At 55.7% G+C, this 26,571-nt stretch overlaps 2 protein-coding genes and 1 long non-coding RNA gene across 8 annotated transcripts in view; 2 read left to right on the top strand and 1 right to left on the bottom strand.

Moving 5' to 3' along the window:
* The first annotated feature begins 2,906 nt into the window (after nucleotides 1-2,906).
* Nucleotides 2,907-3,934, top strand: ISG15 (ISG15 ubiquitin like modifier). Its single transcript, NM_174366.1, has 2 exons — nucleotides 2,907-2,968; nucleotides 3,406-3,934. Exons 1-2 carry the CDS (start codon nucleotides 2,966-2,968, stop codon nucleotides 3,865-3,867), a joined length of 465 nt encoding a protein of 154 aa, NP_776791.1. The 5' UTR covers nucleotides 2,907-2,965; the 3' UTR covers nucleotides 3,868-3,934.
* Nucleotides 3,935-6,121: 2,187 nt separating this feature from the next.
* The window catches only part of AGRN (agrin), a 39,252-nt gene continuing 18,802 nt past the window's right edge, over nucleotides 6,122-26,571 (top strand). For 2 of the 4 annotated variants that reach the window (XM_002694193.6, XM_005217205.5), the window contains exons 1-2: nucleotides 6,122-6,398; nucleotides 8,546-8,807. In XM_002694193.6, coding sequence (XP_002694239.1) covers nucleotides 6,192-6,398; nucleotides 8,546-8,807 — 469 coding nt within the window. In that variant the 5' untranslated portion in view covers nucleotides 6,122-6,191. Of the gene's footprint in view, nucleotides 6,399-8,545; nucleotides 8,808-19,479; nucleotides 26,466-26,571 lie in introns of those variants that run through there. The other 2 variants (XM_024976824.2, XM_005217206.5) reach the window with 1 other exon arrangement.
* On the bottom strand, nucleotides 14,711-26,010 carry LOC104974468 (uncharacterized). 3 transcript variants are annotated; one of them, XR_009490873.1, is made up of 4 exons: nucleotides 25,697-26,010; nucleotides 22,932-23,028; nucleotides 22,175-22,254; nucleotides 14,711-21,811 (listed from the first exon to the last, which is right to left on the bottom strand). It is a non-coding gene; the product is annotated as an uncharacterized lncRNA (long non-coding RNA). The 3 variants fall into 3 exon arrangements; XR_009490874.1 differs by having other exon boundaries at nucleotides 22,932-23,025; XR_009490872.1 differs by lacking the exon at nucleotides 25,697-26,010 and having other exon boundaries at nucleotides 14,711-16,583; nucleotides 19,114-21,811; nucleotides 22,932-23,008.

Here is a 26,571-nt window from a genome sequence, read left to right as displayed (position 1 = left end):
TTTGTTTGTGGCTTTCTTTTTATAATACTAATATTATTTATGCAAGGAATGAGTCAAGTTAGAAATTTAGAATAATATAAACAATATTTAAACTGTTTTATGCATGTTAACAACTTTGGTGCCTTATGATTATTTGGGGGGAATTGATGGAATGATTAATTCATATGAAAACAATTTGGTTTTCCCCATTCCTTTTATTTATTTAAAATTTGTTTATTTAGTTTAAAATTTATTTTTAAAATATTTAATTATTTTTAGGTATTTATTTTTATTTTATTTATTTATTTTGGCTCCATCTTGTGGGATCTTAGTTTCCCAACCAGGGATGGAACCTGTGCTCCTGAAGTGAAAGTATGAAGTCCTAACCACTGGACTGCCAGGGAATTCCCTAAGTATTTATTTTTATTTTTAGCTAACATATGCCTGAGATGTGCTGTTTGTAATAGTAAAAATGTGGGAACAACCAATATTTATTTAAAAATATGAGACTGGTTAACTAAATTACACTTTATTCTATAATGGACTTTGTTGCTATGGGCAACAAATGCACATATGCAGCCATTAAAACAACTTGCATAAAAATATGAGGGCTTACAAATAGCTGAGAAAAGAAGAGAAGCTAAAGGCAAAGGAGAAAAGGAAAGATATACCCATCTGAATGCAGAGTTCCAGCGACTATCAAGGAGAGATAAGAAAGCCTTCCTCAGTGATCAATGCAAAGAAAACAATAGAATAAGAAAGACTAGAGATCTCTTCAAGAAAATTAGAGATATCAAGGGAATATGTCATGCAAAGATGGGCACAATAAAGGGCAGAAATGGTATGGATCTAACAGAAGCAGCAAAAGAGGTGGCAAGAATACAGAGAAGAACTATATAAAAAAGATCTTCATGACCCAGATAACCACGATGATGGTGTGATCACTCACTTAGAGCCAGAGATCCTGGAATGCAAAGTCAAGTGGGCCTTAGGAAGCATCACTATGAACAAAGCTAGTGTAGGCGATGGAATTCCAGTTCAGCTATTTCAAATCCTAAGACATGATGCTGTGAAAGTGCTGCACTCAATATGCCAGCAAATTTGGAAAACTCAGTAGTGGCCACAAAACTGGAAAAGGTCAGTTTTCATTCCAATCCCAAAGAAAGGCAATGCCAAAGAACGCTCAAACTACCACACATTTGCACTCATTTTCTCACACACTAGCAAAGGAATGGTCAAAATTCTCCAAGCCAGGCATCAACAGTACAGGAATCAAGAACTTCCAGATGTTCCAGGAGTTGGTGATGGACAGGGAGGCCTGGCGTGGTGCAGTCTTTGAGTCATGGGGTCTCAAAGAGTCCAACACGACTGAGCGACTGAACTGAACTGTGAATGAAGCAGGGTACAAAATGTTGAGAGTAGCAGGAGGATTTTTTTTTTCAATTTTCTTTTTTATTGAGGTGAAGCTCATGTAACATAAACTTAACCATTTTATAGTATATAATCCAGTGGCATTTAGTATATTTAGTCCAACCATCACCTCTATCTAGTTATGAAACATTTTTATTATTCCCAAAGGAGGCCTTAGCTCCATGAAGTGTCTCTCCTCATGCCTCCTCCCCGCAGCTCTTGGCAATTACTAAGGTATTTTCAGTCTCTATGGACTTGCCTCTTGTGGACATTTCATATCAGTCGAATCACATGCTTTGTGTCCTGTGTCTGTTATTTGTCACTGAGCTCCATTCACACCGCAGCCTGTGTCAGTGCTCCATCCTTGGTTATGGCTGAGGAGCATTCTACTATAAGGAGGCACCACACTTTGTGCCTCCAGCTGCTGATGGGTTTGGTTCCACCCCCCATTTCAACCATTCTATGACTAGAGCTGCTGTTAACATTTGGGTGTGAGCATTTGTTTGAACACCTGTTGTCAGTTCTGTGGGCATACCCTAGTTGTGGAATTGCTGGGTCATATGAAAATTCTATTTAACCTTTTGAGGAATGACTAGACTGTTTTCCGCAGTGGCTACATCATTTCACAATCCCATCAGCAATGTATGAAGATTCCATTTTTTTGACATCTTCACCAACACTTATTATTCACTTTTTAATTATTATTATATTCATGCTAGGGGGTGTGACACAGTACATCTGGTTTTGATTTGCATTTCCCTGGTTCCCATCATTTCCAAAGATGTTGAACATCTTTTCATGTGGCTCTTGGCCATTTATGTATTTTCTATTTTAAAATGTCTATTTAAGTCATTTGCCCAACTTTTAATTGAGTTGCTTATCTTTTAGTTGTTAAGTTGTAAAAGTTCCTTATATGTTGCAGATACTAGACTCTTATCTGACACATGGATTGCAAATATTTTCCCCCATTTTGTGTAGTATTTTCACTTTCTCAAGAGTGTCCATGAGTTCATTTTTATAGAAAAGATACATTCTTTTTCATTAAAACAATCTGAACATATATTGTCATAAACACAAAGTGATTATCTCTGAATAGATTGTCAATGTTTTGTTATTTTGGAATTAACCCTGGCAATATTTTTCAAGGTTAGTAATTTCACAAATTGGTAAATGGAAAGTGAAAGTTTCTAATTCTTAGCTCATGTTATTATGATGTGTGTGCATCTTGGAAAGGACCCAAGGTGTGGAACATGCAGGGATTTCTGAACACTCAATCCTAGAGGTGGGAGTGCTATCACAGTCCCAGACCCAGCTGGTCAGGTGGAAAGCCCCCCTGCCCAGCCCACCTCAGTTCCTCGGGTCATCATCATCGGCATTGTTTTGTTTCTGTTTCTCACTCTGGGGCTGTCCTGGGAAAAGGAAACCGAAACTGAAGCTGAATTAGCCTATGTAACTCTGACGTGGTTTGCTCAGGCTATTAAAGGGCTGAGCTGCCAGGGCTGAAGAGAGCCGAGAGCAGAGAGGCAGCCGCAGCCAACCAGTGTCTGCAGAGAGCCTGGCACCAGAACCCACGGCCATGGTGAGTGGTGAGGCGGGTTTGACAGGTGGGGCTCTGTATTCCCCTGCCTGGTGGCATCTCCCAGGGGAAGAATGCCTACTATGCACAGGCAGGTAGAGCTACTCAAAGCATCCGGTTCCCTAAGTGTGAGGGGAGGGACAGGGCTCTTTCTAAAATCAGGGTCTGGGTCCTGAAAGGTGGCTTCTGCCCAGCCGCCAACTCTGAGATCCCTTGGGATCAGCACAGGGCAGGGGGGTATTTTATTGGAGAGTTGACATGAAGATTGTGGGTAGTAGCTCTTCTGCTCCCTTGCACTCTCCAGTGCCTGGGGTCCCCATCTCCGTGGGTGGGAAGGGTGGAGAGGAGGGAGCTGCATCCCCGGGGTCTGACACTCGTCCCACTGCCAGTGCTACACGTGCAGTAGTCCCAGGACTTCTGAATCTGTGTGATGCCCACAGGGCGGGGACCTGACGGTGAAGATGCTAGGGGGCCAGGAGATCCTGGTGCCTCTGAGGGACTCCATGACGGTATCCGAGCTGAAGCAGTTCATCGCCCAGAAGATCAATGTGCCTGCTTTCCAGCAGCGCCTGGCCCACCTTGACAGCAGGGAGGTGCTGCAGGAAGGGGTGCCCCTTGTCCTCCAGGGCCTGAGAGCTGGCAGCACCGTCCTGCTGGTGGTGCAGAACTGCATCTCCATCCTGGTGAGGAACGACAAGGGTCGCAGCAGCCCCTATGAGGTCCAGCTGAAGCAGACTGTGGCTGAGCTCAAGCAGCAGGTGTGCCAAAAGGAGCGTGTACAAGCAGACCAGTTCTGGCTGTCTTTTGAAGGGAGGCCCATGGATGATGAGCACCCGCTGGAGGAATACGGCCTCATGAAGGGGTGCACCGTGTTCATGAATCTACGTCTTCGGGGTGGGTAGGGAAGGGCCAGGAGGGCCTTAGGGAGGGCTCCCCATGCAGCGCAGTGAATAAAGTTGTAGCAAAGCCAAATGTGAAGTGTTCATTCCACCCTGGCCAGCACCCCATGTCATCAGCCCTCCATTCGGCACCCTTCTGGTGAGATTGGGGGAAGGGTGGAGGAGGGAGTGGGTGAGGGGACTCAGGGTCACTGAGTGGTCACCAGGCTAGGGTGGCCAAGTTAAGGGACAAACCCTGTGGGATCAAAATGGTGACCCTCTGGAGAAACTGAAGATGTGTCCCCACCTCTTTGGGAAATTAACTTCTAGAGAAATAAAAAGAGGCAGGTCTGTTGAAGCCCATCCCTGTCTTCCGGTTGAGCCTCAGTCAGCCCTGCACAACTGGTCTCCACCTTCACAGCTGGGTCAGCAGATAGCAGAGGGAGGGAAAAGGCCTGGCTGGGTCCCAAAGGCCACACAGTGAGTGTCCCTGGAAGCGGTGAGGGGCTGAGTCCCTAGGGCCTGCCTTGGCCAGTGGTAAGGGAGGTTCCCCCACACCAGCTGGAGGCTGAGGGCCTCCAGGACCCATCAGAATACACTGTCCAGCCTTCATTGGTCTGGAGGGAATTGGGGACTGGGCCTTGGGCACACACATCACCATTAGGGTGAGCTGCTCCTTCAGAGTTCACATCATGGAAGGGCCATAGCCAGCAGGTGAGGGGGCACCCAGGATGGGGGTTCCTGTTGTTCACATGGATGGGAGGGGAACAAACTACACCTGCTTCCACACTAGATGCTTCTTTCTGTGCCAGTTTCCCAAGTGAGTCAGCCTTGGACAGAATGCGGTGGGCAGGGAGGGGGACACAGAACCTATACCTCTTGGGCCAAAGTCCATGACTCTGGGGACACTCAGATCTCAGCTTTCGGACTCTTCAGGGGCATTTGGCTGGAGACCCAGACCCCTTCTTTCTGATCTGTGGGAGTTTGCATCTGAGCTGGGGGACCCCCAGGTCTGGCTTGCCTGTGACACTTATGTAGACACGCAGGTGTGTGTGTGTGTGTGTGTGTGTGTGTGTGTGTGTGTGTGTAGGGGGACTCCTGGCTCTAGCCTCATTTCCTGGGCCCCCACCCTCACCTCTTTGTCATACTGTAACTTAACAAGTGTGAGCACGCCCTCTCGGTGACACCCTCCTTTCTTGAATCCCCTCAGCAGGGTCTGGGCGAGGTAGGGTCCTTCTCCAAGATGCCTCTGGGCTGCTCACCCTTCATGGCCTCTGGCTCAGAGATCTGTGGTTGGCTTGGATGAGGGGGTGTGCAGCAGACTCAGCCCTGGAGGAACAGAAGGGATCTCCTCTCCTCCCATTCCCACCATCTTCAGCTAAGTCGGGCTCTAATTTGCACACTCTGGATCTCAGTTTACCCCCTGGACCCAGCGGGAATGGTTGGAGAAGTAGCGGGAATGGTTGGAGAAGAGCCTTGGGGGAGCTGGGAAGGGGGCGTGGCTGGCCGTCCATCGCTGCTGCTATTCCCACCTCAGTCAACAGGGGGAGCCCGCAGCCCTGCAGAGGGCCGGGAGCCGACCCGGGATCGCGAGGTGGGCGGGGCTGCGCTTCGCTGCGACCAATCGCCGCAGCTCCCAGCCCGCATTGGTCCCCGGTGGCCGGTGGTCCCGGGCGGCCGAGCTTCCGTCCCCAGTTCCTGTGAGGGGCTAGGATCCCCCGTCAGGTTCCTCTCGCCGGGGGAGGGGCGCAGCCCTTTAGGGCGCGAGGGGCCGCAGGGCCTCGGATCTGGCAGCCCCTTCTTGCGGCCAGGGAGCCCCCGCCGCCCCAGCCCTGGCGCAGCCTGGAGCCCCTTGGAAGTCCCGTCACGTCGTCTCCAGATTATGCATTAACCCGATTTCAGCCGCATTTCCTGGCGGGGGGGCGGGGGGGTGGAACGTCCGCGCGAACGGGGGAGGGGCGTCCGTGGGAGTGCGCCACAGCAGGGAGAGCACCCTCGAGCCCGCCCCAACCCCGCCCCTCGGCCTGGCCAGGCCCACCACCCACCTTGGCCAAACCTAGACCGGCCCCCTCCCTCCCCCAGCCAGGCCTCCGCCCGGCGCCGCTTTCCCGGCGCTTTGTTCGCGGCTGCCGCGGGTCGCAGGACGCCGGGAGGGCCGGGGGCGGGCGGGCCGGGGGGGTGGGGGGTGGGGGCTGGAAGGGGGTGGTGCTGCCCCAAGGCCCGCCCCCGCACCGCCCGCGCTCCCGCCACCTCCCCCGAGCTGCGTCCCGTCCTGTCCAGTCCAGTCCCCGGCGCGGCCCGGTCCGTGCGCTTGCTCCGGCCGCCTTCCGCCGTCCTCTGCCCGCGCCATGGCCAGCTTTCGGCCGTTCAGCCGGGCCCTGCTGCAGCCTTTGCTGCTGCTCCTGGTGGTGGCCGTGCGCGCCCTGCCCAGCGCCGACGGGACGTGCCCCGAACGCGCGCTGGAGCGGCGCGAGGAGGAGGCGAACGTGGTGCTCACCGGCACCGTGGAGGAGATCCTCAACGTGGACCCGGTGCAGCACACATACTCGTGCAAGGTGGGCCCCCTGGGGACCCCCGGGACCCTGAGCCCCTTCAGACCCTTCTAGAAGCCCTGGTTGGGGGCCCTTCCCCCGCGATCCCGGACCCCTAGCCCGGAGGTCTTCCCGTCGCGATGCCGGCCGCGCGCTGAGACCCCCGTCCCGGGACGTGGGAACGAGCCCCAGACGTTCCGCAGCACCAGCTCCGGCTCCTGCTCCCTTAGCGACCGCCGACCCCCGGTGGGAGGGGTGGGGGGCGGGTGCGGGTCTGAGAAAACTCGCGAGCGCCGGAGGGAAAGTTCCTGCGGTGCCGCTGCAGTCCCGCTCGCGGTGCCCGGGCCCTGGAGACCCGATAGTGTCTGCTCCTTCACCCCAAACCCACTCCCTTACTGGAAACAAGTGCGCCCCGCCCCCCGGAGAATGTTCGGCTACCGCGCCCCCTCCCCACCGGCCAAAGGAAAGGGGACGAGGGGAGGTGACGCTTTCTGCTTGGGATGGAGGTGGTGATTTGGCCTGTGGTCAGTGCTGTCGCCCTCTCCGCAGAGGTGAGAATGGGTGGTCCGGAGAGAGAGGAGGGGTGCACACCTAATCTCCCAACCGCGGGGGTCCTGGTGGGGCTTGCTGCAGTGATGGGTGTGGGGCCAGAGCAGAGAAGTGGGCGGGGCCGTTGCTGAGCCTCAAGTGCGGGGGGTGCAGGGCAGGTGCCCCATCCGCTCCTGGGAGAGCTGTATCTCCCCTGGCCTTAGGGAGAGGGGCCTTGCCTGGCCTCTCCTTCAGTTGAATCTGGGAGCTCCCGGGGTAGGTCTGGTGGTTTTTTTCCCACAATCTGTTCCTAGGGAGGACTGAAGGGACCCAGGCCCCTGCCCCTCTCTGGCCCCTAAAACCACCTCCCTGACCAGAAATCGGATCATTCCTCTTCCTTGGAGATGGGGAGGGGTGGCAGCTCCTTTCAGACTGGCCTGTGCTGACTACAGCTGGGATCCCCCGCCAGGCCCCCTCCCCTCCACCACAGCCAGGGCACTTTGCCAAGTCCCTGCAGGATTTTCCCGACTTCCTCCCCGCTGCTCCTGGGTGTGGCTGGGGTGGGGGGAGGCGATGAAAGCCGCCCAGCTCTCCCCTGCTGGTTATTGGCCTTCCAGAGCCTACTCTGTATCTAGGCATGGGGGGCGGGGGAAGAGCTGGCAGCCCCACCATCCCTGGGCCACTGGAGGGTGGAGGGAGTCCCTGTAGATTTTGCAGACCCAAGGCTCCCAGCAGGGGTGGCCAGGTGGACGGGCCACTGTTGTCTTTCACTCCTCTTTCCAGAAGTCCCGGCCCCCATAGATCCTGAAGAAAGGGGTGTTTTTTCTCAGGGACAGCATTCCCGGGCAGTCCCCATGGGCCTATTCCTTTAGGGCAGCTCATTCTGCCTGCAGTGCCTGTGGCCCTCCTGCCCCCACTGCCAGTAGTCTGTGGGCACCCCAGGGCTTGGTTTGTCTGAGCAGGTGCCCTCAGGGCCCCAAGAGCAGAGTGTGGAGGGTGGGGCTGCCCTGTGCTGCCCAAACTTGATTTTGTGGTTCACAGGCTGCCTTGGCAGCACTCACTGTAGGAGCCTTGCAGGAGGAGGGGTCTTTCACCTCCTGGCTGGACCGTGTCTTAGCCCACCCACAGGGCTGCATGGAGCCAAGCTGGACAGGAGCCTTGAGCTCAGAGCCCGTCACCTTGAAACTTCATCATCCATGTTAGTTGCTCCTGACTCTTTCCAGAGGTGGGCCCAAGTACTGGGTGGGTTGACAGGGAGAGTAAGGTGTGGAAGGCTGTGAGGTGTGACATTTAGAACTGGGGTGGCTGGGGTCATCTAAACCTGAGGGTTAGGGAGCTGCTTCTTGAGGGAAGGGGTGTGTTCTCAGGCCAGGTATCCTGGAGTATAACAAGGGCAGTGGCGTCTGTCATGTGTGTGTGCTTCCCTGCAGCTTCCTCCTGGGGGGTTGGGGCACTGACTCCACATATCTGCCCAGGGTTTGGGTATACTCCGGACATCTGGCCTGAGCAAATGAGGTGGGAAAAGAAGGAAAAGTCCAGGCACCAGTCTGGTGTCTGCCTCTGGCCTCTGTGGCCATCTCCCCCGCTCCACCCAGTTAGAAGAGAACCGCCGACAATTGAACACCCCCTCATGTCCACCCTAGGTTCGGGTCTGGCGGTACCTGAAGGGCAAAGATGTGGTGGCCCAGGAAAGCCTGCTGGACGGAGGCAACAAAGTGGTGATTGGCGGCTTCGGAGACCCCCTCATCTGTGACAACCAGGTGTCCACTGGAGACACCAGGATCTTCTTTGTGAACCCTGCCCCGCCATACCTGTGGCCCGCCCACAAGAATGAGCTGATGCTAAACTCCAGCCTCATGCGCATCACCCTGCGGAACCTGGAGGAGGTCGAGCACTGTGTGGAAGGTGTGTGTGGGGCCGAGCAGAGCAGGTGCCTTGGGGGCAGAAGGGAGCTTGTCCTAGGCTAGGGCACATGGCATCTTGTGGTCCGACCTCCTTTTCTGGGTCCTGGCTCCCTGGTTTCCTGGCCACCTCAGCTCCAGACTCTTAACATAAGCAGCACTCCCCACCCTGGCCCTAGTGTTGCCACTATCTGTCATCTTGGAGTCTCAGACCTGCAAAGGGATAGGCCTCCCATTCTTCCCTCCGCCTCCCCAGCTCTGCACGCCCCTTCCTGGAGTTCCCTGTTCTAGGAAAGAGGCTGGAACCAGGTGAACGAACACCAGTTGTTTGTGTTCTGCAGAAGCCCGAACACATGTCTAGACGGGGCCCAGATGTTGAGCCTTTGGGGTGGGGCTTAAAGATTGTGCTGGAGGGGAGGCTACCCTGTTATGTGTTCCCAGAGGCCTGCCATTTCTGGGAAGGGACAGTTATGTGGAGTGAGCTGCTTCTAGGAGTTTGAGGGGTTGTGGGATCCCCTGACAGAGGTGGAGCATCTTTCCTTGTCTGCTGTCCCCATGTGTCTATTCTGAATGGCTCAAGAGCAACCCTCCCTCACATGATGGCTCACCCATCCCCTTCACCCCAGGAGAATCCCAGTTGGGGGCTGAGATCCTTGGCTGAGGAATGTAGCAGGGAGAAGTAGGAACTGCCTGTCGCCCTCACATCCTGTCTGTCCCCTCATGGCTGCCTGGGGAGGGATGTATGGGAGGAGGTGGAGAGATCGCTTCCTCCCAGGGCAGCAGGAAGGGTCCCTGACTTCCTGTCCTGGGAAGGCGACCCTGTCCCTGTGACTTGCTCTGTTGGCCGGTAGGGAAGTTCCATCTTCTACCCAACTTAACTCCTGTGGTGCTGGCTTGCTTTTGTGGGATCCTGGATGGTGGACTCATCTGGCCTGGGGCAGACTGTGTGTGTGTGTGGCGAGGTGTGGAACCTGAAGTGGAGAGCCCTGTAGCATCCTGCTCGGCCTGCAGTCATTTGCTCCTGGGATTGCATCTATGGTCCTGATGCAACATCGCACAGAGATGCCAGCAGGGCTGTGTCCCTGGTCCCTTCCCAGCACTAGCATAGCTGAGGGGTCCCAGCATAGCCCTCCCACCAGGTGAGGACTGGAGACCCTGACTGTGCTTTGGAAGCTTTACTCTAGGGGAAATATGGGAGAGTGGCATGGAGAGGAGGCAGGTTGTAGGGTGTGATCCCCAGTTTTGGAGGATGAGTTGGAGACTAATGAGAGGTGGGAAGAGGGGTCAGGCTGCAGAAAATCTGTTTCTGCAAGATCAAGAAGACAAGTCATTAACTCCATAGCTGGAAGGGTCTAGTTCGAGGGTCTGTGGGGTCAGAGGGCATGTGGCAGGGGGGCCACCCTAGGCAGAAGAGGGTCTGCCATCTTGCCAGGTCCTATTCTACCCAGGCCAGGCCCTGGCTCTGGATATGTCAGCCTGGGCACAGGACCCCTGGAAAGGAGGGTCTGCAGAGAGAGCCCCCAGTGAGACTTCATCTGCTGTCTGCTGGCTACCCCGGATAGGGACCAGTCTAGGCCCCCAGCTCCAGCTGGGCCAGTGTGGGCATGGTGGTGGAGGGGAGGCCCCCAGGGAGGGAGGGACCCAGAATGAGAAGCTTGGGGTCCACTGTAAGGCTCTGGGGAGCCCTGGAAGTTTTGAGCCAGTGACACGGATCCCTTCTTTGGAAGGAAAGCAGTGCCATAAGGGGCAGGGGGCCAGGGAGAGGGTAGATTAGATGGGGTGCCTCCCTCTAAGGATCCCCAAAGCCTGAAGGACAAGGCTCCCAGGAGTTGGTGCCAGGCTTGAGGAAGACACAGCCCTCTTCCCACCTCCCACAGCAGGGAGCAGGCAGGAGAAGGGCCTGCCTCCCATTCTGTAAGCGATACCTCCCATTCTGTAAGAGATAAAGACCTCTGACCCCACCCCAGGCTCTCCAGGGAGCCAAGCCTCACCTTAGCATGGGGGGTAGGGTTAGGGATGGGCCGAGCTTGAGCTACAATGACCTCTCATCTGACCCTGACCCTTTTCTCTTCCTTGGGGCCCCATAGCTGCCCCCGTCCCTCAGGGCCCCGAGTGAAGGCTGTGAAGCTACTGATTGTGGAGGTCACCCCAAGACCTGTGTCTCTATCACAAATGTCCCCTGCCCCTAAAAGGCCCACAGGAGCCAAGGTCAGGGGACACATCCTGGAGGCCCACCCCCCTAGATGCCCCCACCTCATCCCCACCTGGACCCTGCTTCCTGCAGGGGTACCTGTTGCTGGGAGGCATACCTGGTCCCCAGCTCCACTGGGCTCGCCTTCCTCAGTTTCTCCCTTAGGGCCTGCAGGGTCTTCCTGGCTCTGGGCCCCTTCCCCAACCTCCAGTCCCCAGGAAGCTCCTCCCCAATCCTCTGCCTGGGGAGCCACATTCCGAGCATAACTGAGACAGGTATGTGTCCCTCCCTCTGCACCACTTGTGGGTGAAGGAGACTGCGGGTTTGCTCCAGGAAGGAAGGAGACCCTCACGCCCTGCTTTGTCAGGGAAGTGGCCTGGCCTCTTCCAGTGCCAGCTGCCCACGCATCATGAGCTGCCCAGGCTGGCAGCTGAGCGGGCATCTCCTCCAGCCTTTGGCCACTATACCCTGGTCTGGACTTGTACACTTGTACACTCCCACCACCCTCCTCTCCCCCACCTAATAAAGACTGGTCCTTGGGCCCCCCTGAATTCCCTAGGAGGGATGCAGGCTTGGGGTCCTTCCCCAGGCCTTTCCCTCCCGAACTCCGAGCCAAGAGCAGAGAAAGGAAGTGTTGTCTGCCCTCTCCGGGCCTGGCACAGGAACAGGGTCGGAGAGTCTGGCATTAGTCCAGCCCAGCCCTGCCCAGTCCTGAAGCCGGGGGTCCTGGTGGCCACAGCCTAGACTGGCCTGCCTGATTCCAGTGAGCACCCTCCCTTCCTCCCTGCCACGCTAGCCTTTGGGCCTTCACGCCAGTCTTGGGCCTTTGGGGAAGGTAGTCCTAGGCTATATCTCAGGCTAGAGAGATGCTGGGTCCCGGGCCGCCGGCCTTGGCCTTGGTGCAGGCCCTGTGGCCTGGGAGCCGGATGTGGACACAGACACCCCCAGACAGGGACTGGCTCCGCAGAGCAAAGCGGGGCAGGTAGGAGCCCAGGGCAGGTTCCAGGGCTGGCTTCCTCAGGGCTAGAGCTGGCTCCCTCTGCTGTCTGGCATTTAGCTTCTGTACCCCCAAGTCCTGAGCCCGCCCTACTCCCCCACATTCCTCCCTGCCGAGGGGGGAGGTGGCTTCTTCCTGTCCCTGTTTCCCTCTTCCAGACGTAAGTTCTCACCCCACCCCCTCCAGACCCGCCCCAGTGCCGTCCTCAGCCCCTCCCCCAGGCAGGTCCTTGGAGCTGGGGCAGGCCCAGGCTGGAGGCTGCGCGCCTGGGCTTTCTCCTTCCTTCCAGCCACTGGGGGCGGGGCATCTGCTCAGGTGGAGCGTGGCCTGCTCCTGCACTGTCCTCTCTCACCTAGGGTCCCCGGTAGGAAGTCTCCGAGAGCATGGGCTTGTGGGACCACAGCGGGCTGGCTGATACCCTCACTGGGGCGGCCCCAGGAGCTTGGGGCGTGGTGGGGGGTGGGGAGGGGGTTGCTGCTGAAATCAAAGGGCATTGGATCCATCACTTCAAGGCAGTGCGCTCCTTTCCCGCAGGCCTGAGCTGGTGGAAACAGCTCCTGACTTTTTCCAGACCCCACCCCATCACCCTGCTCCCCACCCAGAGAAGAGCCCCCGCCTCCATACTCCCCAGCAGATTGGAAATGGAAAAAAAAAAAAGTTGTTTTGAAACTGTCCTCTCCCCTGCTGTCTGTACCTGCCTTCCGCAGGGCTCTGGACAGAGTAGATTCCAGTGGGGCCTGCCTGTGGAAGGAAGGCAGAGCCATGGAGGTGCTCGCAGCCTCTCTGGGGTGCTGGGAAGAACTGGATCGCCTGGTCAGGGCTAGCTGGTCTGGATCTGGGGCTCTAGCCCCCTGCCCCACCAATCCTTTCAGACTGAGGTAGGGAGAGTGCAGAGGGTGGGATGGGGCTGCCCCAGGTAAGGTTAGCAGGGGCGTGAGCCCAGACTTCAGGGTTGTAGATCTAGCCAACTGTTGCTTGCCCTGCACAGCCTCCTCCAGCCTGTTTTGCTTCCTTCTTAAAGGGTTAATCCCCCAATCCCCTGAGAATCAAAGCCTGCCCCCACCCCATCACCACAGTGGGGTGGAAGACAGCTGCTGAAATTGACCTCTCTCCTGCCCCTGCCCCCCAAGTCCTTTGCCTTCACCAGAAGGCCCAGGCCAGCTGCCCTCCCTCCCAGCCCAGAGGCCTGAACTGCTCTGCTGGCCCCAGCAACCCCCTCAGCATTGGGATAGGGGAACTGTGGCTCCCCACACAGGCCCCTGAGGCCCAGCCCAGCAAGCTGGGGGCTGCAGGCACAATCCCTGAAGTAGCCCCAATAGCACTTAACACTCCAGAGTCCCAGGAAGCGCCCACCTCTCACAAAGAGAAAAAGGGATCTCAGAAATGAGAGTTAGTGACAGCTACCCTGATGAGATTGACCCAGCTCATCAGAGAGTACTGTGTCCCCATAGGCTACAGGGGGCTCAGGAGGGATCTGGGCCCTATTCTAGGCTGTGGCTGGGAACCGGGGAGGGGTGACCTGGCCTCTGGTGGAGCTTCCAATGGGGAGGGAAGCTCCCCTCAAAGGGGCCTCTCCCTCCAGAGCAGATCCTGAGAACTTCCTCTGAGGAAGGCCCCCTGCTAGGGGCTGCTTACAGCTGGACCTGGGAAGGGGAAGATGGTCCCTCCCACCTCCCCTCCCACTGAGGCATGGGAGGGGCAAGCTCTCTTTCCTCACAGGCAGCCGGCTGTTTCCAGCTGTGTGGCCTGCACATGTGTGTGTGTGTACATTTGTATGCACGTGTGCCTGCAACCTCAGGTGTACCAACCACCACACAACAGTTCTGGTTGAAACTCCAGCTGGTGGCCTGTGGTTCCTGCCACCCTTGTATCGCAGGACTCAGCCTGGGGAGGGGACCCTGCAGATGCTCTGCCAATGGGATGGTAGCCGGCAACCTTGGCTTGTGTCCCAGAGTTCTGGGAACAGGGCTGTGGGCCCTCTGTGGGTGCCGTCTCCTGCCTGCTGCCCCAGTGTCCAGCTGTGCTCCCCTCCCACCACCCCATCCCCGGCAGAGAGCTGGGCCCCTGCTCCTGTGGGCTCTGCCGCTGGGTTTCTCAATGCCAGAGATGGAAGGGCTGCATTGAACAGGAAGAGTCCCTGGGATCACTTGGGTTCCCTGTCCCCTCACGCCTGCTGGACCCTGTGTCTGGCTAAGTTAGGGAGCAGGGCAGGTCAGGAGAGGTGGGTCTGCCTTTGATGTGAGGTGGGCCTGAAGCTCCCTACCTCTCCTCTTAGCAACTTCCTCTGCACTGCCCCCTCTGCATACCAGGCCCAGAAGCAGGCAACCTGTTGTGGCTCCCTGAGGCACCTGTCCCTCTGGCAACAGGTACATGATTTCTATGTACATTGGGGAGAAATAAAGGCACAACATCTGGGCCAGATTATGGCCTGTCCTGACCCACAAGTGGGGAAAGGATGTATGTCCACCCCTGTTCCTAGAGGGGGGGAAGTGAAGCTTGCTAGAGTCCACTCGTGAATCCAGCCATCAGTTCCTTCCTCACCCACCCGTCCACGCAGGACCTAGCAGCAGGCCCTCACAGGACCACTAGAAGGGCTGCTGCAGCTACCCACGCGGCTCTCTCCTGTCTGGTCGGTCTTTCTGTCCCTTTGTTCCCAGCTTCTCTTGGTTCCAATGTTGTAGCCATGCGTTCTGGGAAACACACTCACTCAGAAGCACAATGCAAATAACGGAGTGCAGTTTATTACACCGGCGGGCCCAAGGCAGAGTCTCCTCTTAGCCAAGGACCCCGACCAGTTTTTCTGAAAACCTTATATACCCTAAGTGTACGTGCCCAAACCCACCTCCCCAAATTCCCTGAAACTAGTCTGAACAGAGGAAAAGAAAGATACAGTCAAAGTTAACCTGTGATTCATATGCCTTAAGCCTAGGTAGTTAACAGTGGACCATTATTAATAGGCCTGTGATCATACCCCAATAAGCATAATAGAATTTATGATTCTATGCGGTTACACAGATAATTAGGGTATTCTTTAGGTAACAGAGAGTCTAGGAACGAGCCCTGGGGCTCTTCCATCCGGAGGGGTCTGGTTTTCCAGTTGGTGTGTCGTTTCCATAGATACTGGGCATATAGCTCAAAGTCCACAGTCCGGCCCAAGATGGAGTCCTGCTTTCAAGATGGAGCCTGGTCTGTCTGTTTCCTCCTTCATCCCTCCTCTTCATGCTCTTAACTCATAGTATGAGCATCATTCATAGGGATTTATTGCACCCTGACTCTCCGACCTCCAATTTGGGAGAACGACATCAACCTTTGGGTTACAGAGTTCATAATACATTGTAAAATAAAGGGTCCACAAAGCAGAACTATGAAGGCAACTATAACAATGGTAAATATAGTTTTCCACCAATCACCCTTCACCCAACATAGGACCGAAGTCCAAAAAGGAAGATGTATCAGACATAACTTTTACCTGACCTTTCATGTCATCTAGGGTAGCTGATCTATAGCCAGATAAATCAGGAATATACACACAACATTCAACTTTAATTATAGCACAGGTCCCTCTTTGTACTGAAACTGTGGTCAATCTCAAGATGATAGCAGCAAGTCCTTGTAGCAGCAGTTGATTGTAGAGCTTCATCTCTGTTTCTTCTTTAAGATGATCTTGGTTTCATGGGGATCAGAGGGGTCCCTCTGCACAGTCCACTCGGCGTCCTCCGGGTCTGCATGGTATGCTCTCTTCAGCCTCATGTGGAGGATCCAGGGAGTGACACCTGCAACTTTAACTGCAGTAGGGCTGGTTAGAACAACAGCATATGGACCCTTCCAATGTGGGGCCAAGGAGTCGTGTTTCCAGTCCTTGACCACACCCGATCCCTGGGCACAAATTCGTGAATCTGTTCCCCAAGGGGGAACGGCACCTTTTCTTGTACAAACTTAGTTACCTGATTTATTACCTTACCCAGTTGTTCCATCTGCTGTGAAATCTCATCTCCCCTTACCTGAGGCAAATTTGTTGACACCTGTTTTATTATGGGAGGGGGCCTCCCATACACAATTTTGTACAGAGACGATTCATGGGACTGTGGGGTCATCCTGAGTCTGAGCAGACCCGTCAGAAACAAGTCCACCCAGGAACCGTCAGTCTCCAAGATCCACTTGGAGAGTGTCTCTAAGTGTCCGGCTGGTTCCTTCCACCATCCCAGAACTCTGGGGCCTATATGCTGTATGTAATTTCCACTTGATGTTTAAAGTTTTGCTTACTTGGTTATACTAAAACAGCTACAAAAGCCGGGCCATTGTCCGATCCAATGCTGGTAGGAAATCCAAATCTGGGAACTATCTCCCTAAGCAGGCACCGGGCTACTTTTGATGCTCTTTCAGTGAGGGTAGGAAAAGCTTCTACCCATCCTGAGAACGTACATACTGTGACCAGCAGGTAATGGTAGTGTCCGTGAGGTTTCATTTCAGGGAAGTCCACTTCCAGGTGTTCAAAGGGCAGCGTGCCTTTTACCTGAATCCCTGCAGGTTTCTGTCTGTGCCAACAGGCAGCATTGGCCTGTAAGCAGGCAGTGCAGTTCTGAGATTTTGTCCTGCATGGGGAAGAGAGGAGGGGAACAAAGAAATAGTTTCAAATTATCTCTTCCAGTTTATCATGGCATAGATGGGTCGCTTGGTGTGTTTGGCTTACCAGAGTGGGTGCCAGCTCCTCCGGTACCCATAATTTGCCACTTGGCAATTCCCACTATCCCTTTTCAGTCTTGATGGCCCCTTCTGCTTTGGCTAGTTGGTTTTGAGCTTCAGTGTATTTTGGAGAGTCTAGTGTTAGCTCAGGTAGCTCCGCCAATATGAAAGCTTTAACAGGGGCTTCACTTGTCACCCCCAAGCCCTTGGCTGCTTGTTTAGCGGTCTTATCTGCCAGTCTGTTCCCTGAGCCCGGGGAGTATCCTCTTTTTGACGTTCTCAGCAGTGTATGACTGCAATCCTTTCTGGTTCCCAGGCAGCATCTAATAGGGTCTTAATTTCTTCCTTATTTTTTATCTTTTTCACTAGCTGTCAAAGGCCTCTCTCCTTATACAGAGCCCTGTAGTGTGGCAAAAGCATACCTGGAGTCTGTGTCAAGGTTTGTCTTCTTACCTTTTGACAGCTGGAGGGCCTGGATTAGAGCATATAGTTCAGCCTGTTGAATGGAGCAGTGTGGTGGCAGAGAGGGAGCCTCAACAATGGTTTCTTCTGTGACCACTGCATATCCTGACAGTCATTGTCCTTGTTTCACCAGGCTGGTGCTATTGGTGTACACGACCGAATCTGGGTCCGGGATTGGCTGGTCTCTCAAGTCAGGTCTGCTGGCATATTTCCTTGCGATCATGTGAGGGCCCACCTTCTCCCACAGGAAGGAGAGTGGCCAGATTCAGGGCCTGACAAGGCTCAGTAGTAACATGGGGGTTCTCACATAACAGTCCCTGGTACTGAGTAATCTGGGATGTTGACAGCCATTTATGGAGGTCCCCTTGCAGGAGAGTGTTGACCTCATGTGGGACTTTTACAAACAAATCTTGGCCCAAAGTCAGCTTGGTTGCATCCTGGACCAGTAAGGCAACTGCCTGTAAGCATCCCAGCCACCCAGTAGCAACACTGTCCAGCTGATTAGAGGTAAGTCACAGGTCTGTCCCATGTCCCCATAGTCTGGGACAACACTCCTATAGCCACCTTGTCCTTTTCAGTCATGTAAAGAGTAAATGGCTTAGCAAGGTCTGGCAGGCCCAAGGCGGGTGCTGATGTAACTGTACTGGGTTTGAGTTTTATTACCACTGGGACTTGTTTTGCAAGCCTGGGGGGGTTGTCTTCTGCCCAGACCTCAGGGAATTGTTGAGTTAACTCTCTCTCTTGACCATTGAGCCTGTCCGGTTTCCCTTCTGGGAGATCGTGCAATCTCCCTTCATCTTGAGGGGTTACTGAGAGGAAGAGTAAATAGGTGGTTAAGCCCACTCGAACAGTGGGTCTTTCTTGGGGAGACAGTGACTTGTTCCCCCAATTTAGACAGCAAGTCTCTTCCTAACAAAGGTACTGGGCATTCAGGGATGTATAAAAACTCATGAGTCACTTGGTGTCCCCCCATCTGACATTTTCAGGGTAGGCTAGAGACACAAGGCTGCATTTATCACCATCTGAGACCCAGCAGCCTCTGGCTGGGTCTATTGGCGTATAAAGTCTATAGGCCTCGCATAGTCTTTCGCAGAACTCAGGGTGATTCGCTTTCCCTTTGAATCACTTCAGAGGGTTTTGTGATACTTATAGCTTTTCGGGCCCCCCTCTTGAGACCTTGTAAAATAGCCACCCGATAACTCTCCAGGTGGCCCCTCCCTTCCTCTGTGTTACAGTCCCAGTTGGGCCTCTCATCCGGGGTGGCTAGTTCTGCCCACCGCTGCGGGTTTGCGGTACCCTCAGGTGCCATTTCGGAGAAGGCAATGGCACCCCACTCCAGTACTCTTGCCTGGAAAATCCCATGGACGGAGGAGCCTGGTGGGCTACAGTCCATGGGGTCGCTAAGAGTCGGACACGACTGAGCGACTTCACTTTCACTTTTCACTTTCATGCATTGGAGAAGGAAATGGCAACCCACTCCAGTGTTCTTGCCTGCAGAATCCCAGGGACGGGGGAGCCTGGTGGGCTGCCGTCTCTGGGGTCGCACAGAGTTGGACACGACTGAAGCGACTTAGCAGCAGTAGCAGCAGCAGCAGGTGCTATTTTTCTTAACCATTTTCTGGCCTCAGTTAGGATCCTGTGTCTTTCCTCAGTGCTGAAAAGGGAGACTAGTAGTTGGATTATGTCATCCTATGTAGGGCGGTGGGTTCGAAAAATAGTCTCTAATAGCCTAATCACGGCTTGTGCTCCCCGGAGTATGGTGGAGTGTGTCTCTGCCAGTTTAATATATTCGTAGAGGAAAATGGCTAGTAATAATAGGCTACAGGGGCTGATGGTAGTGCCCCATGTGTCCTGAACTGGAGGCTGTTGTAGCTTTCTAAGGGGCATCTGTAGTGGGGTTCTTTCCCCCTGTTCCTTGGTGGAGTGCAGCCTCTGTCTAATTGCTGTGTTTTGTTCCCCCTTCCCATCAGTACTCACCGGGAGAGGTGGATACAATCTAGGAGGTCCAGCTGAGGTGGAATTCTGGGGACATTGACCAGAGGTCTCCATTGCTGGGATTGGAGCCTGCCGAAACGGCAGCTCTACGAACTCCGGGAGAGCTGGTGGAAGAGCAGTGGCTGCTGCAGGAACTTCACCTGGCCCTGGATGGGGCAGTAAGGTGGCCTCCGGTCCTGGTGGAGCACTGGGAGGCAGGCGTGTCATTATCCAGTATGGGGGAGGGGTCAGGTCATTTCCGTCCAAATCCTGTAAAATTTCCTTTTTTATCATCAGTCAATTTTTGTGCCATTAATATTTTCCCCTTTCCCTTCTGGATACAGAACCTTGTCCAAGTAGGAGGGTCTTGAGCTAACCCTAGCCATGAGTCAATATATGGATATTGATCCAGGTGTCCGGGCTCTCCTGTGATTACTGTATAGACGGCTTCCACTATTTTTAAGTTCATGGTGTTCTCTGGTGGCCATCCTACTCCCATAGGGGGCCATTCGACCTCACAGAGTATGTGGAGGCGGTTAGGCTTCATCTTCACCCCGTTCAGTTCAGTTCAGTTGCTCAGTCGTGTCCAACTCTTTGCGACCCCATGAATTGCAGCATGCCAGGCCTCCCTGTCCATCACCAACTCCTGGAGTTCACTCAAACTCACCTCCATCAAGTTGGTGATGCCATCCAGCCATCTCATCCTCTGTCATCCCCTTCTCCTCCTGCCCCCAGTCCCTCCCAGCATCAGAGTCTTTTCCAGTGAGTGAACTCTTTGCATGAGGTGGCCAGTCTCCTCCAAATCCCTTCTTTAAATTTTTAATCATGCACTCCAATACAGTTGCCTTAGATTCACTTCCCCTCATCTTGCTTACCTTCTCGGACCTTCTACTTTTCCTTTCGTTCTGTCTACGAAGTTCTCAGTACCCTATGTACTTCTGATATTTCCACTCAATGACACTTAAATTGCCATTCTGCCACCTTCCTAATAGGGGTGAGAAAAGCCTTACCTGCCAGATCCCAGAGGGAGAAGGGGGATTGGCATGTCTTCACCTGCCGGTCAGCACAACCAAACCAGACCACCACGTGATCCAAGATTGTTTCTCCCTTAACTTTTAAAGTCCATTCTGCCTCGGTGGGCTTGATCAGGTGCGGATGAAAATACAGATGGGTTAAATATCCCATGTCCCAGGCCATCTCTGGAAAAGCCAATTCGTACTCACTTATGTATCCCCCTCCTATCCTGAGAATTCCGAGGGGGTCAAGAATTTCATAGCAGATGGGACATCTCCTTGGGGAGGGCAGAATACGAGCACACAGAAACCAAGTTTCTTCTCCTAAAAATCCCCTGGCAATTGCTTGGTAATAATTTTCCCCAAGATGGCATGGACACCACCTCCTAAATGACCTTCACAAGTTTCCTTCCTAAGCCCTAACACACTCATCAACCTGTGTACCAAGCAATCGTTGCCACCTGCCTATTCCAGGCTCCTGTGGGTCTGTGCCCCTTCTAGTCCCTCCCAGGGCGGTGATCAGGCCCCCTCTTCCACCTTGCTGGGTGGGTTCCTCCTCACCTGAGCACTCAGTTCCCCTGCTGCCATCCACTACCTGCTAACATGAAAGGTCCGGGCATTGAGAAGCAGAATCCTTCCAGAAGGGCGAGGTGCCTTCCCCCCTCTAGAAGATTTGAGCCACAAGGCCTCAGAGTAGTCCCAAATGGGACTTGTCTCCTCAAAGTGAGGAGTTTCCCGGCCAACGCACCAAATGTTGTAGCCACACGTTCTGGGAAACAAACTCACTCAGAAGGACAATGCAGATAGTGGAGTGCAGTTTATTACACCAGCGGGCCCAAGGCAGAGTCTCCTCTTAGCCAAGGACCCCGACCAGTTTTTCTGAAAACCTTATATACCCTGGGTCGGGAAGATCCCCTGGAGAAGGAAATGGCAACCCACTCCAGTACTCTTGCCTGGAGAATTCCATGGAGGGAGGATCCTGGTAGGCTACAGTCCATAGGGTCGCAAAGAGTCAGACACAACTGAGCGACTTCACTATATACCCTAAGTGTATGTGCCCAAACCCACCTCCTCAAATTCCCTGAAACTAGTCTGAACAAAGGAAAAGAAAGATACAATCAAAGTTAACCCTTGATTCATATGCCTTAAGCCTAGGTAGTTAACAGTGGACAATTATCAATAGCCCTGTGGCATACCCCAATAAGCATAATAGAATTTATGATTTTATTTGGTTACACAGATAATTAGGGTATTTTAGGTAACAGAGAGTCTAGGAACGAGCCCTGGGACTCTTCCATCCGGGGGGTCTGGTTTTCCAGTTGGTGTGTCGTTTCCATAGATACTGGGCATATAGCTCAGAGTCCACAGTCCAGCCCAAGATGGAGTCCTGCTTTCAAGATGGAGCCTGGTCTGTCTGTTTCCTCCTTCACCAATAGGTGTCTGTCTGCCACTCCTCTTCATCTTGACATCCAGCTGGTCAATACCTCCAAGAAGCACCGCCCCCCAACTCAGACCTTTGTGCTGGACTGTGCATCTCTCTTGGCCTGGCCATGGCCCTCAGCAGGAATACAGGGTCTCCTGACTCACCGGCACTGACCACACCTGGTTGCCACCCTGGCTCCTCCAGCTTTCTGTTTCCTCCTAGACATGGGCAGGACCTGGCCGAAAGAGATGGATTTGGGGCTGTCCTAGAGGGGAGGGACAGAAGGTATGGATCAGCTAGCTCCACCCCATCCCCTACCTCAGGGGTCCCCAACCCTGAGGCCATGGACCGCTACTGGTCAGTGGCCTGTTAGGATTCAGACCACACAGCAAGAGGTGAGGGGTCGGAGTGCTGGTGAACAAGCGAAATTTCATCTGTGTTTACAGCTGCTCCCCATTTTGGCATTACCAGCTGAGCTTTGCCTCCTGTGAGATCAGTGGCGGCATAATGAACGTAATGCGTCTGAATCATCCCCAAGCCTCTCCCCACCCAACTCCAAATTCGTGGAAAAACTGTCTTCCACAAAACTGGTCTCTGGTACCAAAAAGGTTGGGGACAGCTGCCCTACCTTTGATTTCCCTGGTGGCTCAGACGTATCTGCCTACAATGTGGCAGTCCTGGGTTCGATCCCTGGGTCGGGAAGATCCCCTGGAGAAGGAAATGGCAACCCATTCCAGTACCCTTGCCTGGAGAATCCCATGGATGGAGGAGCCTGGTGGGCTCTACCTTTTCTCCAGGTGTCTACTACCCCCTCCTCTGTTCGGCTGGCGCCCCCTGGTGGCTGAAGCCTGTCTTGGCAGGCGTCCCGGCCCTGGGTTCCCCAGGCCTGCGGGTCTGGCCTTGGCCCTTGTTTCCCTGAGACCTCACCAGGCTGGCTTCTCCTGGTCTCGTGCAGTCTCCTGAGCTTGTTTTTACTGGGCCTCTGTAGTTGGCTCTGCCTGGATGTGCAAATCCCTCGACCCCATCCTTCGGGTCTCTGTACAGTCATCCCCCACGTAGATGCTGCGATCTAGGGCAATCTCTGCTACAGGGTAACCTTCCAGGGGCAAAGAGCTCACCCGACTCGGCACCTGCCTCCTGCACTGAGCCCACCCCCGGAGGAGTTTGGCCGGGGCCGGGCAGGATGAATGCTGAGTAATGAAGGAGGAGGGGTGCCGGGGTCAGCGGCCGCTGCCCTGCGACCCAGCCCCAATTCTTCCACAAGCTCTCACTTAATGCCACCTCCCGACAGCGCGGGCTAACCAGCAGTGTGGGCCCTGCCCGGGGCTCGTGGGTGGGCATACAGCCCGCGGACTCAAGTGGGCCCCTCCCGGCCTTAGCCTCACCTGAGGGGGCGATCGGGGCCGGGCTGCACGCCGCCTCCTTCCCAGCGGTTGGCCCCAGTCCAACAGCGACGTCCCGCTGTGAAACGCCCATTGTCTGCTGAGGCCGAGGGGGAGGGGATGGCCCTGAGACCCGACTCTAGGAGGCTGGGGGAGGGGGCCGCCCTGCCCCATCCTCTTCCCCTCCCCCGCCAGGGCGGCCAGACACCTGTGGCTGGAGGCCGCCTGGCACTCGACTGTTGGATACACTTTACACACTAGCGGGGTACCCTCGAGGGCCCAGGAGTGGAGACTGGCGGAGGTCCCCACAGCAAAGGTGTGTGCGCATGCGTAGAGTGTGTCTGCTGCCGGGAGGGCGGTGCCACCCCACTCCCACCCCATCCTTTTGGAGCGCGCCGGCCCCTCCCCTACAGAGCGAAAGGGATCAGAGGGAGGCCAGTAGGTGGGACTTCATATTCTCTGTGGACTTCGTTCCCGGTCTTCCTCGCAGGGCAAGGGAAGCGTCTGGAGGGGCCCAACCACACGCGTGTATGTGGGGGTACACCCGATGTGTGCTGTGTGGATGAGGGGCAAATTTTGCATTGCATGAAGGTGTGCAGTGTGTATGCACACAGGTGTGTGTGTGACTGCACAGTGCCTGTGCAGACTTGAGTGAGTGGTTGTACGTATGTCCGCATATGGGAGACCTGGAACATGGAGTGTGTGTGTACACGTGAGCAGTAGCATGTTGCTGTGTTTAAGCCTGGAGAGGGTCTGATTCTTGGCTTGGTTTATCCTCTCTTCCCGGGACCTAGCCTGCGTGGGCCGGTCAAGGCTGAATGACTTTGAGTCTGGAGATCCCAAAATAGCCGGAGTAGCCTGAGCCCCCCTCCCCCTCGACTGGATCTGAGGCCTCAATGGCCCTTTGTCTCTCTGAAGGCATCCAACCCCTGTAGGGGCTCAGACTGGAGCTGAAAGGGACCAGGCTGCATGTGGTTGCCTTTACCCCAGGCCAAGCCCGACAGGGCACCCAGCACCACCACCATGGGAGCATCTAAGGCCAGCCCATTTGCGGGCAGATTCCAGGATCTCTGCCTGGGGGAGGCTTCCCCGCTCCCGCCCCCCCATCCCAGGCCTTACCCCTCCCACATTCTGGTTCCCTCCCATGGCCCACCCATGATGCTCCACAGCTGCAGTGGCAGCAGCAAATAGGGCTCCTGTACAGGCATGTGTTCAGTGGGCAAGTCCATGGTTTAACTCGTAGCACTGACTGTGGACCCCTCCCCAAATCAAGGGATCAGATTGCAGTCCTAGGGGGGCTGCAGTGAAAAGTAAACGGGAAATGTGTCACTGCCTGAACTCACCACACCATGTTCTGGGCTCTGGGCCAAGCCCTGCCTGGAGGAGATAAAAAGTCAGACCCTGCCCTGGGTGCTCCCAGTCTGGGGCACCGCCAGTATCAGTGTGGTGTGGGCAGTGCCAGGGTGAGGTGAGAGGGTGGGAGGCCCCTCTGAGGAGAGAGTGAGGACAGCCAAGAGCAGGGTCTCCAAGTAGCCTGACTGATTGCTGCTCTGGGTGCATTGTCGCTCTTTGTGTATTGGCTTTTCCTGCAAGTTTCAGTAGAACCCTAGGTTCCAGGGCTTCTCTGCCGTGGGTGATGGGGGACCCGGACAGGGTGGGCTGACCCCGCTGGGGTTTGGCAGCAGTGTGCCGGGCCGTGGGACGGAAAGGAGTCCAAGGAGATGGACCTGACAGAACTGAGAGCTAGCTGGCAGGTGGTTGTCCCAGCCGAGGATGGTTGGGGGGTGTGAAGACCCCACCTGACGAGGAGGGAGTGAGCGGGGTGTGTGTGGGAGAACTCCAGGGACGTGATCGTGAGGCGACTGGACACGTGGTGGGGAGGACGCGAGTGCCAGGTGGGCTGCGCGCCCTGGCCCGCTGTGACGTCACGGTCCCGACTTTCCTGGACTGCCTCTGGGGGGCGCTCCGGGCCTGGGACCGGGCTTGGAGCCCCGGCTATTTGCATAACGCTTATTTACATGGGACTCATTTGCATGATCCTCTTTCCTTGCGGACTCAAGTTGGGAGTGCGGGGATAATTTGAGGTGCTGATGTCAGTTCCTAGGGTGGGGTGGCCCACCCTCTGAATTGAACCCAGCCCAATTCCCACCTGTGTATATGTACTTGGAGATGCTACCCCCACAGTACCAGGGTGGGGCCAGCAGAAGCAGAGACATTGACACGCACCCGCGGTGACACGCAGCCTGCAGCCCAGAATCGGGTCTTTGGTGCAGGCCGAGCCCCGCTGCGGGGACTCAGACAGACACTCCGCCGCGCCGTCACTCACACGCACAAGACAGCCCAACCGGTTGGGAGCGGGAGGGAACCCGTCCCTGTCCCGCCCCACTCTCGCCCACCTACTCGCACCCTCTCTGCAACCCCCCCACCCCACCCCCACACCTGTGTCTCCAGCTCCAGCCTCCACTCCCTTTCATCTCCCACCCCGACCCCCGGCTCCCCAGCCCGACCCTGCACCCTCCATAGCCTCAGCGCCCCACCTCTGCGCCCTCCCCGGACCCTGCTCCCTTCCAGCTCCGGTCCCCACAGCCGCCCCCCAGCACTCCCAGCCCATGCGTTCCCTTTTGTGCCGCCGCCTTCCAGTCCTCATCCGCCCCATCCTTCTTGCGGCGCAAGCCGCGACTCCCCGCGGACGCTGGGGTCCCCGGAGGCGTCTTCCTTTGTCTCTGCTCCCCGCCCTCGCTCAGCGGTGCCCCTCGCCCCACACTCACCGCCTCAGCCCCGGCCTGGGCGCGGGGAGCGGGCGCGGCCCTCGGCAGCCGGCTCTTTCTTCTCTCCGGACGCGCGCTCGCTCCTCCCGCTCGCTGCCGTCGCCGCTCCCGCCTCTGCTGGGGACTGAGCAGCTGGGACCCGCCGCCCCGCGCCTAGCTGAGTCCTGGGCGAAGGGCCGATCGCCGCTAGTCCCTCTCGGACCAGCCTCTCCCAGGCTGCCGGGCCGGCAGGATCCGGGGCTGTGGGACTACCGAGGCTGGCTCTGGGAAGACTGAGCACAGCTGGAGCCCGGCCGAGAGCTGCCAGAGCCTCTGGCCCAGGCCCTGACCGGTGTGGACAGCAGGGGTGGTGCTGGCCCTTGGTTGTTCCTCCGCCTCCCTCCGAGTCCAATTTTGGGATTCTGCTCCAGGAGAATTCTGCACACCCATTATGAGCCTCAAGGGCTGTGGAGGGGGCTGGTGCTTCCCACTCCCTGGCTGTGACTGGAGCTGAGCTTTGAGAATAGAGCGGCTGTCAACTGCCCCAGGGGTCCAAGAATGGAGAGAGTGGCACGGAAGAGGCCCAAGGGCACCCCGTGAGAAGCCCCACACCTCAAGAGTGGGGGCTGAGGAGCCTGGGTCATGCCTCCACTGCTGCTGGAGCGGGACCGCCGGCAGCGGCACGGGGTCTCCGTCCTGGTGCGGTATTTCATGATCCCGTGTAACGTCTGCTTGATCCTCCTGGCCACGGCCACGCTTGGCTTCGCGGTGCTACTCTTCCTCAACAACTGTATGTGTCTGCGGGTGTGACTGCCTCTTGGACCCAAGTGACCCTGCCTCTGCTGGCTGAGGTCCCCTTCCTCAGCCCAAAGATTAGGGGACAGGCAGGGTTACGG

This window comes from Bos taurus, chromosome 16 (genome assembly GCF_002263795.3).
Source record: "Bos taurus isolate L1 Dominette 01449 registration number 42190680 breed Hereford chromosome 16, ARS-UCD2.0, whole genome shotgun sequence".
NCBI lineage: Eukaryota > Metazoa > Chordata > Mammalia > Artiodactyla > Bovidae > Bos > Bos taurus.
The sequence above is the reverse complement of the archived record's forward strand: the minus strand, read 5'-3'. Positions and strand labels throughout refer to the sequence as shown.